This window comes from Notolepis coatsorum (genome assembly GCF_963971535.1).
Source record: "Notolepis coatsorum genome assembly, chromosome: 2".
Classification (NCBI taxonomy): domain Eukaryota; kingdom Metazoa; phylum Chordata; class Actinopteri; order Aulopiformes; family Paralepididae; genus Notolepis; species Notolepis coatsorum.
In genome coordinates, this window is record NC_140166.1 from 195,142,721 (window position 1) to 195,156,394 (window position 13,674).

Below are 13,674 nucleotides of genomic sequence, written 5' to 3' on the forward strand. Positions count from 1 at the left end.
GAGAGAGAGAAAGACACACACACACACACACACACACACACACACACACACACACACACACACACACACACACGCACAAACATTTACATGTATACTGTATCTGACAAATGGATTTCATATTTTGAAAAAGTAAACATATCCATTCCTATCTAATTCCTATCTAATTCCTATCTAATCCTATCAATTTCTATCTCCAATGTGTCCAAGTAAGTCATTCTTCTATTAATAAATAGAAGTTCTGGAGCATGTACAGCACAAACTGAGCCCACCGGCGCAATCTATGCGACCAGCTTGGTCAGCGTTCTCATGATATCAGATACATGCCTAGAACCAAGCAGATGTGATGGTTTCTAAACTTTCTACACAGAACAATGGAAAACAAATATGCAGCCACCTCGACCACCAATAAACCAAGATTAGCTCTGCAGAAAGTCTGCATGTAAAAAAGGAAAGCACACAGGTGCAACAAAGCTAAAATGATCATGAGAAATGTATTGAAAACACAGAGACAGTACCTCTTGCGACCAGCAGGTGTCGCCATTACACATTATAGTCTAGGGTATTTAAAAAGAAAATCTGGATTTTAAATGGGTTTCATGTGAGCTACTGTCATACTAGACGACATAGATATAGTTCATACGGAAGAACATAAAACGCAAATAAAAAACTTTGAACATTTGAACTCTGTGTATGAAGTCAGTCAGTGTGTTGAGTCCTTACAGTGAGGTGGGAAGCAGGGGCCGTCGCAGCGACAGGCTGTAGCTCCTCTTCCCGCTCTTCTTGCCTGAGCGGTTCCGGACCCCCTCCTCCTGGTCCATCATCTGCTCCAACAGCGTCTGGTCGTCGGCGTTGAGCGGCGCCACCGAGATGTCCCGCACCGCGCGGAACTCACCACAGTTGTTCAGGTGCTCGTTCTCCAGGCGGAAGAAGTTCCACACAAAGCGCCTGCGGAAGGAGAAGGTAGACAGGGGTTAAAGTAACGATGATTTAGCGGTACATTCTGAAATGATGCAGCGGTTTCGTTAGGGAGGATTGGGGGTTCGGAAGTTGATCTCTAGTTCAAACTTCACGTCAGGGGAAGAGAGGAGGAACGGTTGGGGAGGTTAAGATGATTGGTTGAAATTACCAGACAACTATGAGGTTGGGGTCAATCGGTCATAGAGTTATTATTGGTTGAAATGACCAGACAACTATGAGGTTGTGATCATAGTTATTATTGGTTGAAATGACCAGAAAACTTACTTTCTTACTTACCTTGTTTTTACTGTATGAAGCACACTCTCAGGGGCTCATACAGAACCAAGCATTTCACCGTAAAGTATGTGTATTTTATTGTGACAATTAATAAACAAACTTGAAACTTGAACTTGAAACTTGAACTATGAGGTTGTGGTCATAGAGTGGTTATTGGAAGCCTAGAGCGGGAAGGTCGGCTCGGGACTAAAAATGTCCATCAACAGCCTCAAGATACCAAACATGTACATCACCATTGAGCTGCTGTCCATGCGCTAGGGCTGACCCGTATTAGTCGATTAGTCGACTAATCGGTCGAAAGGAGCCGTAGTCGACTAGCCAACCTCTTAGTCGAATACAATAAAAAATAAAAAATTATAATTTTTTTATCATTCTTTCCAAAAGAAAAGAGGCCTAGAAGCGTGGCTGAATGAATGAATGAATGAATGAATGAAAACTTTATTTAACAGATTGCAGAATGGGTACAATACAGTATGGCTCAATACACACAATTGTTAAGGGGATGCAGACCAGAGAAAGTCGTTTGTCTTGTTTACATCAGGGTCCCCCATTTTCAATTCATATTGACATTTATAACATACATGACATTTATGGCATAGGGACATACAGGTATTTAGTACTGATACATTTGTGACATAAACGGTATTCAAATATACAGTACTGTTACCCATAGATCCTGACAGAGTATATACATATGATGGGGAGGGGACTGTACATTAGGAGGGGGTGGGTGGGTGGGAGAGAAATATACATACGGTGGGGAGGAGACTGTACATTTGGAGGGGGTGGGTGGGTGGGGGAGGAGACTGTACATTTGGAGGGGGTGGGTGGGTGGGAGAGAAATATACATACGGCGGGGAGAGAATATATACATGCGGTGGGGAGGACACTGTCTATTAGGAGGGGGTGGGGGATTTGGACATTTACGGTGGCCAGTTTCGAACTGCAGCCTCCTGTAGGTGCTCTTTAAGAGCGGTTTTGAATGTGGGTAGGGATTCACATTCCTTTACAGCTTTAGGTAGGGCGTTCCACATTGATGTGGCATAATTGCGAAACGTGTTTAGTCCCTTGTTTGAGCCGAATCTGGGTTTAACATGATTTGTTGAGCTTCATCTGGTGTTGTGGTCGTGGTATTCACTGACCTTTGGGAAGTATTTTGACATGTACATGGGTACCTTAGTCGTATAGTGTATCTTGTAGACCAGGCCCATTGCAAGTTGCTGTACTCTGTCGTCTACTCTAAGCCATCCTAGGTTGTCAAAGTGGGCAGGCGTGAAGTGGGTTCTAGGGGTAAGGTCAAGTAGTAGTCTGACCAGTTTGTTTTGTGATGTTTGTAATCTTGTTTAGCGCCTTTGAGGTGCTTTGGTACCATGAGGTGCAAGCATACATTTACATTTACATTGAGTCATTTAGCTGATGCTTTTATCCAAAGCGACTTACAAGTTCTGTATGACAAGTCATCAGGAAGGGTAAACTCTATTCACCACGGTATAAAACGGGAACGTATGGATGGAAAAATTATCTTTTTTGCATCTTGAACGGAAGGTTCCTACTGTCAATTGACAATGATATTGGATCCATACTGTAGCTATAATATAAAATATAGGTTTAACTCTACAAGCAACGTGACGCACAGTGAAAGTTTGTAATGGAAAGTTGGCCTGACTACAGCGGGCCCCGTCTAATGGCTGGCACACAATGTGTTAACAGGCAGGCAGAAAAGTGTCAATTAACTTTTTTTTGCAAAGCTTAGCTTTATACTTTATACATATAGCACATGCATGAGCCTGGTCTCTTTTGAAGGAAAACATTCTGAAGTTACTAATGCAGAAAAGGATAATCAGTGCTAATGAAATAGAGTAACAGAGGTTTGAACTTGAGTTGAACTTGTGTACTCACATTTCTCTTTAGTAGTTGCCAGATTCCAGATTCCATTATTCCAGGATAGAGGTATGAGCTGGAAAACACTGCGGTTCCATAGCCTGAAGTCTTGTGTAGTACAGGTCCAAATTTTATAAAAATCCGTTCAGAAATGAGTGCTTGAGAGGTTTTAGTAAACAGTGTTCTTGAGCGTATACAGTCTGACGTGGTCATTTGATGCGGCCTGTAAAAAGACACTCGCCTGACATATCGTCATGGAACTGGAGAACCGAGGCACGGATTTGGTTGAGTGAGGTGGCGTTCGAAAGGCGGCAAATTCAAGTTTTGAGCGGTATATTACATGATCGGCGAAAAATGCAGCCGGAGCCGGTAGACGCTCGCAAAGTGCCGCGACATAGGAACCAATGATGTGCATAAGAACATTTCATGAATGACGTCCATTGTTCCCAAAACAATACAACATCTGAAAAACCAAATGGCACTTATAAAAGCACAGGAAAATATGAAATATCCAAGATGGATAAAGTGTTAAGGCTCGTGTTGCATAGTTCACAGCTGGCAAAGAAAACCAAAGCTAGAATACAGAAGTCACAGGTTTGTCTAATTTTCATTCCAGTGTAATATACTGTATCATACATGTCTCTCAACAAGAGCGTCTCTAGACCTCGGACACAGGACAGAGGTTAAACCTTGGATATACTGTAAACCTTTCTAACATGGTAACAACATGTATCGTATACTTTCTAACATGGTAACAACATGTATCGTATACAATAGCACCACTGAGTCTTAATGATGAAAGGTCACATTATGTGAACAGACTGAGATGACCGGTTTCCATTCCCGGTAAAGAGAGTATAATAGGTTTTTATCAACCAGTTATCGTTACATTTCTTTCTTGTCATCAGACCCAGTGGGAACAGACACGTCCGGGACGGAAGGGGAGAAGAGGGACGTGTAGGACGGAGGCGGTTTGTTTGTTTGAGACAGAAAGTCCATTGAATCCATGTATGTAGGGGCGGCCGGGGGCAGGTTGTACGTCGGGGCAGTTGGGGCCGGGTGAAACACTGGAGCGGACGGGGGCGGTGGCTGAAACATCAGGGCGGTAGGGGGAGGAGGATGATTCACTGGAGATGAGGATGAAGATGAAAATGGAGATCCATATGGAGAGCGCTGCTGCGGCAGTGGGTTGCTATAGCCCCCTCCCATATATAGCATAGTCATAGTACCCTTGAATGAGTGCTCCTGCCAGAGTCTTCAGGGTATTCTTGTTTACCAGAGAGGAGATCCGGTACAAGAATCTAGTTCGTTGGTTGACTTTCTTTATTACATTGGATGCCATTTTGTCACAGGAAAGATTTGCCTCTAGGATGGAACCCAGGTAGGTAATTTCATCTTTCCTTGTGACAATATTGTCACCCACTGTAACTGAGAAGCCGTCGGTCTCGCTGAGTTTGTTATTTGAACCGAAGAGAATGGACTCTGTTTTGCCCATGTGTAATGATAGTTTGTTATCAGCGAGCCATATGCAGATTTTGCCTAGTTCCGAGCTGAGGGTTTTTTCAACCTGCAACTTGTTCTTGTCAGAGACCAGCAGGGCTGAGTCGTCCGCAAACAGGAACAAGTTGCAGTCACAGGCTGACGACATGTCATTTGCATAAATTAGGAACAGTAGCGGTCCTAGTATGCTTCCCTGTGGAACACCACAGCTCACTGTGAGGAGGGGGGATAGGGTACCGTTTACCTCCACCATCTGTTCTCTCCCCTCCAGGTAGGATTGCATCCAGCTCACTGATGAACTATCAAAACCAATTGCTTTTAGCTTGTCAATCAGAATGGAGTGATTGACAGTGTCGAAGGCCTTTTGTAGGTCCAGCATGACCATGCCGCAGTATTTGCCCGTGTCCACCTCTTGTTTGATGTGGTCGTTCAAATAGAGAAGGCATGTGTCAGTGGAGTGGGACGTTCTGAAGCCAGATTGGAATTCGTAGATTAGATTTTCTTCCGCCAGGTACTTTTCGAGGTAAGAATAGAAACAGGGCGGTAGTTGCCTGGGTCTAATTTGCTGCCCTTTTTGTGCAGAGGAGTCACTCTCGCAATTTTGAAGTCCTTGGGGACGTGTCCCTGTTTTATGGAGAGGTTTATTATGTGTGTGATGACTGGGGTGATGGCGGCTGCTGAGTCTTTGGAATTTGGAGGGGATGTTGTCATAGCCAGTGGTCTTGGTTGGAGGGCGCAAAATGTTTTGAGTACCTCATCGGTTGTTACCATTACTAGTTGGAAGTCGTCTTTGCGGACCCCTAGGTTTTTGTAGTATGCTACTATGTGTTCTACCCCATAATGCCCTGAGTGGGAGGGTAGTTTGTTTACCAGTGTTGTGGCTATGTTTGTGAAGAAGATGTTTAAGTAATTGGCTACATCCAGCTTGTCTGTGATGAGCGTGTTGTCTGTCTTTATGTTTATGTTTGAGAATCTGGTTTTAAGTTTTTTACTGCAGCCTAGTTGATTATTGAGTCATTTCCAAAGTTCACGTGGTTTGCTAATGGCACGCATACCAGCGAGGCTAACTGCCTACGAAAACAGGCACAGAGGCACTGAAAGAGGATTTCACCCATCTAATGAACACACTAGACTAGACAAATATCAAGATGTATCCATTAGTGGACCAATTGCATGCTTTTGCAGAGGACAAGAAGCCTTCAGTCGACTCATTCAGACATTAAGCACCCCCCACAGCCCAAATGGAATGATAATTTTTTTTTCTTCTTTTTTTTTTTTTTTTTTTTTTTTAATATTATACTTTTTTTAGTCGACCAATAGTCGAATAACGGCACATTTTGGCCAATCATAGTCGACCATCCAAATCCTTAGTCGGGGACAGCCCTACCATGCGCATTGAATTAATTGAAGCCTAGAGGAAGCTGGCTTCACTTTATTCAATGCACATACAGTAGGTAGCCTAGCACCCAACAGCCACGCTCACTTTTAGGTGAGATGTGGGAGAGACAGATGGGGGAAAGAAGTGAGTAAATTGGGACAGAGAGAGAGAGTGAGTGAAGGAGGTAAAGAGCAAGTGACTGACTGACTAATTGACTGTCTGTCTGACTGACTGACTGACTGACTGACTGACTGACTGACTGACTGACTGACTGACTGACTGACTGTCTGTCTGACTGAGTGTTTGTTTGCTGACACAAGCGAGTGCATGAGTGAGTGAGAGCCCCACCTGAAGACCTCTAGTGGAGCCAGTACAGTGGCTACGATGTCGCCCACAGAGGGGATGTTGGTCATGGTGGTGAGAGAGATCTGAATGGTCCAGGCAAAGCGCAGGATGACGTCCTCTATGATGGCGCAGTAGTAGTAGGCCTGGACAAAGAAGAGGCAGCAGTTTAGAGAAGGGAGGGAATAGAGTAATGTGTATGTGGATCAAGTTAGGAGATTTCCTTGCTCATATCATCTTATTTTCTGGGACATTTTCAGCATTTCGCATGATTTTATCAAAACCTTTCACAATAATGTTACAATTGTGATTACGTTTCAGCTGTATTTAACAGTTTTTTTGCCCCAAGCATGTGCGTGTGTGTGTGTATGTGTGTGCATGTGTGTGCATGTGTGTGCATGTGTGTGTGTGTGTGTGTGTGTGAGTGTGTGTGTGTGTGTGTGTGTGTGTGTGTGTGTGTGTGTGTGTGTGTGTGTGTGTGTGTGTGTGTGTGTGTGTGTGTGTGTGTGTGTGTGTGTGTGTGCAGTATGTATCAGTAAACTCCTACCTTGTGTGGGTAGACTATCTCTTCTCTGAGGAAGGTGTTCTCTCCGGCTCCGCGGTCAAACAGGCCCCAGTCCATACGCAGGTCCCAGATCAGTGTGTAAAGAGAGCTGATGGCTGAGAACACGATCAGCAGGTAGAAGAACATGTCTGCGTCTGTATGGCCCTGCTCTGGAACACACAAACACAAACACAAACACATGTGACTTATTTCACTCAAGACTATTTCCATCATTTAATTTCACTCAAACTGATTTTTGATACAGAGGAGACATACCATTACAGATGTCCTAGTATGTAAACTTGTATTATGGCTTAAAGTAAAGTGTCTGTCTGACTACTGCATGGTAGTTGCGATCACAACACCAGAGGGAGCTCCACAAATCATGTTAAACCCAGATTCGGCTCAAACAAGGGACTAAACACGTTTCGCAATTATGCCACATCAATGTGGAACGCCCTACCCAAAGCTGTAAAGGATGTGAATCACTACCCACTTTCAAAAACACTCTCAAAGAACACCTACGGGAGACTGCAATTCGAAACTGGCCCCTACAAATGTCTTAACCCAGTTGTACAGTAAATTACCAAGTATGGCTTTGTCAGTATTCCAATGTACAGTGTACAGTGTCCCCCCCCCCCTACCCCAACCCCCCCCCCCCCCCCCCCCCTCCAATGTACAGCCCCCACCCACCCAACCCCACCCCACCCACCCAACCTCCTCCAATGTACAGTTTCTACGTCAAATGTATATACACTCTTTTTCTGGACACTTTCTGTATCACAAACAGTACTGTATTTGCAAATCTGATATGTCATAAATGTATAGATGTAACAGTACTGTCTATCTGTATGTCATGTATGTCATATATGTTATGATGAATTGAAAATGGGGGACCCTGATGTAAACAAGACGAAAGTCTTTCTCTGGTCTGCATCCCCTTAACAATTGTATGTATTGAGCTGTACTGTACTGTACCCATTCTGCAATCTGTTAATAAACTTTTCAATCAATCAATCAATCAATCAATCAATCAATTCAGCCACAAACACTTCACCACTAGAGGGAGCCCTTTCACCATGAATATGCTGTTAAAACAGCAATGAAAGATTTCATAGATTACAGATTGGAATGATTTATTAAGATTCAGCAACAAACATCATCATCTGACCTTCCCTATCACATTGTTGTTATTCAGAATAGATTACAGGTAATACGAGATATATATATATATATCATTATCAAACATTCATTGACTGTAAAGTTGATTACAGTTTTTTTCTCCAGGATCAGTTTATGTATGCTTATTTTAAGTATTGATTGTGGGTTTCTTTGAACTGGAACTGATTTAATTTAATCAAATCAGTAAGATATTTGATCATTTGACTCAAACCACGTTAAATGATGTGGAAAAAGATTTGCACTACATCCATACCTAATTTTTGCATTTTGCATTAAAAAAAAGTTAGCATTTTGTACTTCATTTTGTACTTTAGTTTGTATATTGTATTGTATATTGTATATTTTGTATAGTGTTTGGACTTTTGAAGCACATTCTCAGGGGGCTCATACAGAACCAAGCATTTCACTGTAATGTACATGTACTTTATACGTGACAAATAAAACAAAACTTGAACTTGAAGTATGTCATTTAACTCAATCAGCGCCAGGGGTCGGGGCGCCAGAACGCCATCGCTTTAATCAATGGGGAGACTGCGAAATTTGCGAGTGCTTAAAATATATCTTATATTATAGATATGGGTCTAATACACCCGTTGATTGTCAGTGAGTTGCTTCCAGTCAACATGCACAAAACAGATTGTTTTTTCATCCGTACATTTCCGTTTTATACCGTTTTGAATATGAGTATAGTTTTGGTGATTTGGTAATCCCAGGAAAAGACGCGATAATAACGTTTTAGTGGAATACACTTATCACGTTGTAATTTTTCGCCTGATTAGCGAATCTTCCTGAAATCTATGCTAGATTATCATTATTATGTCTCCTCGTGCATACATGAAATGGCCCTCGTAGCGGGGCGCTCGGCCCCCCAACCCCCACCGCAGCCAACGGTAAACAGCCACACACAGCACACACAGACAGCTTCGATCGCAGTAGAAAGTAATATCAGATCAACGCAAAATTGGATATATAGAGTCCTTACCTGGTCTCTGATGTAATGCAAAAAAATTATCCAATTATCTGATCGCCATTCCAAATACTGCTCGTGGAGGTCTGTCCCACATTGTCCGGCATTGCATATGAAGGGGGGGGGGGGGGGGGGGAGCATCGCAGATGTATCGTGGTAAACGCTAGTCCTACCGGAGTATTTAAACCCCGCCCGCACGGCTCAGATCGGCCCAGAAAAGGAACTACACCATTTCTAATGGAGTGCAATACCGGCTGGAAGGCGTAGGCGGCGGTATTTGCCCTTTTGCGAGCTCAGACCCATTCCCAATGATAACATCAGGCTGGATGAAAAATGTATGGATATAGCTAATAAATGAAATAACGATTAAAACCAGAGTTTTCTCGTGATTGGCGCTGAACGGTTGGTGAGTTAACCCGACTTTTCTCGTGACTGCCGCTGAATGAGTTAATGGTCGAGTCTAAATAGTCCTCGCAATTATGGACTGTGACGTGACAACATTTAGACTCAAGCATGAAACTTCATGCTTATTCCACGTAAATGGTTTGAGTCCACACAGTTCTCATTCCAAATGATCGAATATCTTCACATTTACATTTTTACTTTTTGACCTTTAGAGCCGCATTAACTGCATTTGCAATGAGGACCATATAGACTCAACCACATACAAATGATACTTTCCTGGTCGAGTCTAAATGGTCCTCACTTTGCCGGACCGGCGAGATCAAATGACATTCTCACCATATTATGTTCCTTGTTTTCAAAAGCAGACAATGCAGAGCAGAAACTGTAAAGCCTACTACAACAGTGATCTCCCCTTTTTATTATTAGAATAATCAACTAAATCTAACCAGATACTGTTATTTCTTCACTCCGATGAGAGGCATCCGTATTACTATGCCGCTGAGAATGTGCCTGGTTGAGCAGCTGTGCTGTTCTGTCACGCTCACTCCACCGTGACACTCCTCAGCCTTTTTGACTAGCTGACAGTGATTATGTCCCCTTCTGCTGTTGTTCCAAAGTGGCAGGGCTTCTGTATGACTGTGTATGTGTATGTACTACATGCACGTGCGTGTCCGTGTCCTAAAACACTGCCACTCGGCCAATGAGAACCATTCACACCAGAGCAGACACCCAGGTGGTGCTTCATACAGAGTAGCTTACACTCACTACAGAGCCAGAGGCACGTGCTGCAGTAATGTTTGGTTCCCTGAAGGACCCACATACATCAACACACAGACATATTTGAGAAGCACCCAGGCTGCTCTCTGATCCTCACAGATCAAGACTACGTGCACGACATGCACAGGAATGTTTGTGAGTGAGCATGCATGTGAATATTTGTGTGAGTGAGCATGCACGTGAATGTTTGTGTGAGTGAGCATGCATATGAATATTTGTGTGAGTGAGCATGCATGTGAATATTTGTGTGAGTGAGCATGCATGTGAATGTTTGTGTGAGTGAGCATGCATGTGAATGTTTGTGTGAGTGAGCATGCATATGAATATTTGTGTGAGTGAGCATGCATATGAATGTTTGTGTGAGTGAGCATGCATGTGAATATTTATGAGTGAGCATGCACGTGAATATTTGTGTGAGTGAGCATGCATATGAATATTTGTGTGAGTGAGCATGCACGTGAATGTTTGTGTGAGTGAGCATGCATATGAATATTTGTGTGAGTGAGCATGCATGTGAATATTTGTGTGAGTGAGCATGCACGTGAATGTTTGTGTGAGTGAGCATGCATGTGAATATTTGTGTGAGTGAGCATGCATATGAATGTTTGTGTGAGTGAGCATGCATGTGAATATTTGTGTGAGTGAGCATGCATGTGAATGTTTGTGTGAGTGAGCATGCACGTGAATATTTTTTTATTTTTTTTTATTATTGCAAAACAGAAATTATTAAAAGTCAGTACTCAACACATAATGCATAATGCAACTAACAGTCAAGGTGGTTAAAATTACATGCAAGTACAGAAACAAGACAAAAAAAAAGTCTATAATAATATTTTAACCGTATACAGTGTATATCCAGCGAAATTAACAATTATACAAATGCTTATATAGGACATACCCCTAATACCTATTTTCTAAAACCCTACACACATATGCTCCAACTCGAACCCCCCCCCTCCCGGACCCCTCCTTGGATAGTACCTCCATTATCCCTCACTCCTAACCAGACACTACCATTATAAGCTAGCTTTTATTCTCTCCACCACTTCTACCCACATTGACATTTTGGATTCGTTGAGACCCAGAATTCTTGCTGTAGATATTTCTTGATATATCACATCGAGATATGTAAGAGACCAAACTTTACGGCACATTTTTTCCGGTTGAAACCAGCGTGATGCGATCAGTTTTTTAGCTACTGTGATACCTGATAAGACCAATCTCTTTAGCTGTGGATTTACTGCAAACTCAAAAACATAATTCAAAAGCAATACAGAGGGGTGTACTGGTATATTCCAAGATACGAGTTTTGATAATTGATGGGTCACATCTTTCCAGAATGCCTTAACTGGTGGGCAGTCCCAATACATGTGCATAAATGTCCCTTCGTCTCCATTTGTACATTGGGAGCATTTTGAGTCCTGTTTCAGGCCCATTCTGTTCAGTCTTATAGGAGTCAAGTATGTCCTGTGAATATAGTTAAGATTGATTTGTTGATGGTCCGGGTTCCTTGATGTAAGACGGACATTTGCCCATGCTTCTTGCCAATCAAAGTCACTTTCCAGGTCTGGAATATCCCTCCTCCAGACAGTGTCTAGTTGAAGGGTTTCATACGAGGACGTTAGTAATTGATAATAAAAACCTGATACAAAACCTCCCAATGTTTCTCTTTCATAGAAAAATGTGTGGTATCTGTGGTGTTCAACTGGTATGTGTAATGGAACACTGTGAGACTTCAAACATAGGCGTAACTGTATGTAAAAAAGCCATGTGGACTCGGTGAGGTTAAACTTTGTGCATATTTCTCCATAACTACAGAAGCCCTGGTTATTAAAAATATCCCCTAATGAGTGTATGCCTTGCTCTTCCCATATAGGGAATCTTATAGGACGTTTTCCCATTAAGAGTGCATTGTTATTGAATATGGGAGTGTGATTATGCCATTTTTGAGGGTTAGGATATTTTTTTTGTGTTTCCCGCCATGTTCGGATTGCATGGGTAATTATGGGGCCAAATTTCCGCTCACAGTGCTTGATTGGAAGTTTAGTGTGTGCTATGTCCTTCAGTCTCTGTGGGGCTACTATGTTTTTCTTCCAATTCTCTCCAAGATACCAAAGCCTGGGGATCAAACCATATTGTCAATGCACGTGAATATTTGTGTGAGTGAGCATGCATATGAATATTTGTGTGAGTGAGCATGCACGTGAATGTTTGTGTGAGTGAGCATGCATATGAATATTTGTGTGAGTGAGCATGCATATGAATGTTTGTGTGAGTGAGCATGCATATGAATATTTGTGTGAGTGAGCATGCCTGTGAATGTTTGTGTGAGTGAGCATGCATATGAATGTTTGTGTGAGTGAGTGAGCATGCATATGAATATTTGTGTGAGTGAGCATGCATATGAATGTTTGTGTGAGTGAGCATGCATGTGAATGTTTGTGTGAGTGAGCATGCCTGTGAATGTTTGTGTGAGTGAGCATGCATATGAATGTTTGTGTGAGTGAGTGAGCATGCATATGAATATTTGTGTGAGTGAGCATGCATATGAATATTTGTGTGAGTGAGCATGCCTGTGAATATTTGTGTGAGTGAGCATGCATGTGAATGTTTGTGTGAGTGAGCATGCATATGAATGTTTGTGTGAGTGAGCATGCATATGAATGTTTGTGTGAGTGAGCATGCATATGAATGTTTGTGTGAGTGAGCATGCATGTGAATATTTGTGTGAGTGAGCATGCATGTGAATGTTTGTGTGAGTGAGCATGCATATGCATGTTTGTGTGAGTGAGCATGCATATGAATGTTTGTGTGAGTGAGCATGCATATGAATGTTTGTGTGAGTGAGCATGCCTGTGAATGAGCATCCGCGACTGTTGCTTGTTCCCTGCCAGACACAGATTAACCACCTCGAGAGCCTAACGCAGCGAGTCCCACCGAGGCAGACAGAGGCGGGGCTATAGAGTCCCATCTATCATGGTCACCGGGTCCTCCCGCTTACAGCCAGCGAGACACCAGGGACCAGACCGGGGACATCTTGAACAGACAGTCACTCCTGTGGCTCCTCAGTCCTGCTCTATTAAGTACCGTGTTCCCACATCACCGCAGCTCGTCAGAGAGATGGAACGGAGGTGAGGTTTTCTAATATACTATGGCTGGAAGCTCTGTTGGCATGTAAAGGCCAAAGGGAGGTTCTCCCAGGCACAGATTAAGCCCAGAAAGTCTCCCTGGATAATATATTCTTTTCACTGGAGAAAACCCATTTGCTGTAGTTTGCTAGGCTCCATTTTGTCCCAGTAAAGCGATTTGAGGTATTTAACTCTTCTAGCCACCAGGGCCATTACAGGGGTTAGCGTGGTTAGACGGCCATTGATCTGGGGCTCGATAGAGGCTAACAGTGGTCACTAGCTCCTGTCACACACACTCCGTGCCACTGGCGGACTC

The 13,674-nt window shown here is 42.9% G+C and overlaps 1 protein-coding gene across 1 annotated transcript in view; it reads right to left on the minus strand.

The window, feature by feature from the left end:
* Nucleotides 1-13,674, minus strand: part of xpr1a (xenotropic and polytropic retrovirus receptor 1a) — a gene marked incomplete at its 5' end in the record, with an annotated part of 47,186 nt that overhangs the window by 981 nt on the left and 32,531 nt on the right. The window contains 3 exons of the mRNA XM_084308449.1: nt 721-945; nt 6,362-6,501; nt 6,903-7,069. Coding sequence (XP_084164575.1) covers nt 721-945; nt 6,362-6,501; nt 6,903-7,069 — 532 coding nt within the window. The remainder of the gene's footprint in view (nt 1-720; nt 946-6,361; nt 6,502-6,902; nt 7,070-13,674) is intronic.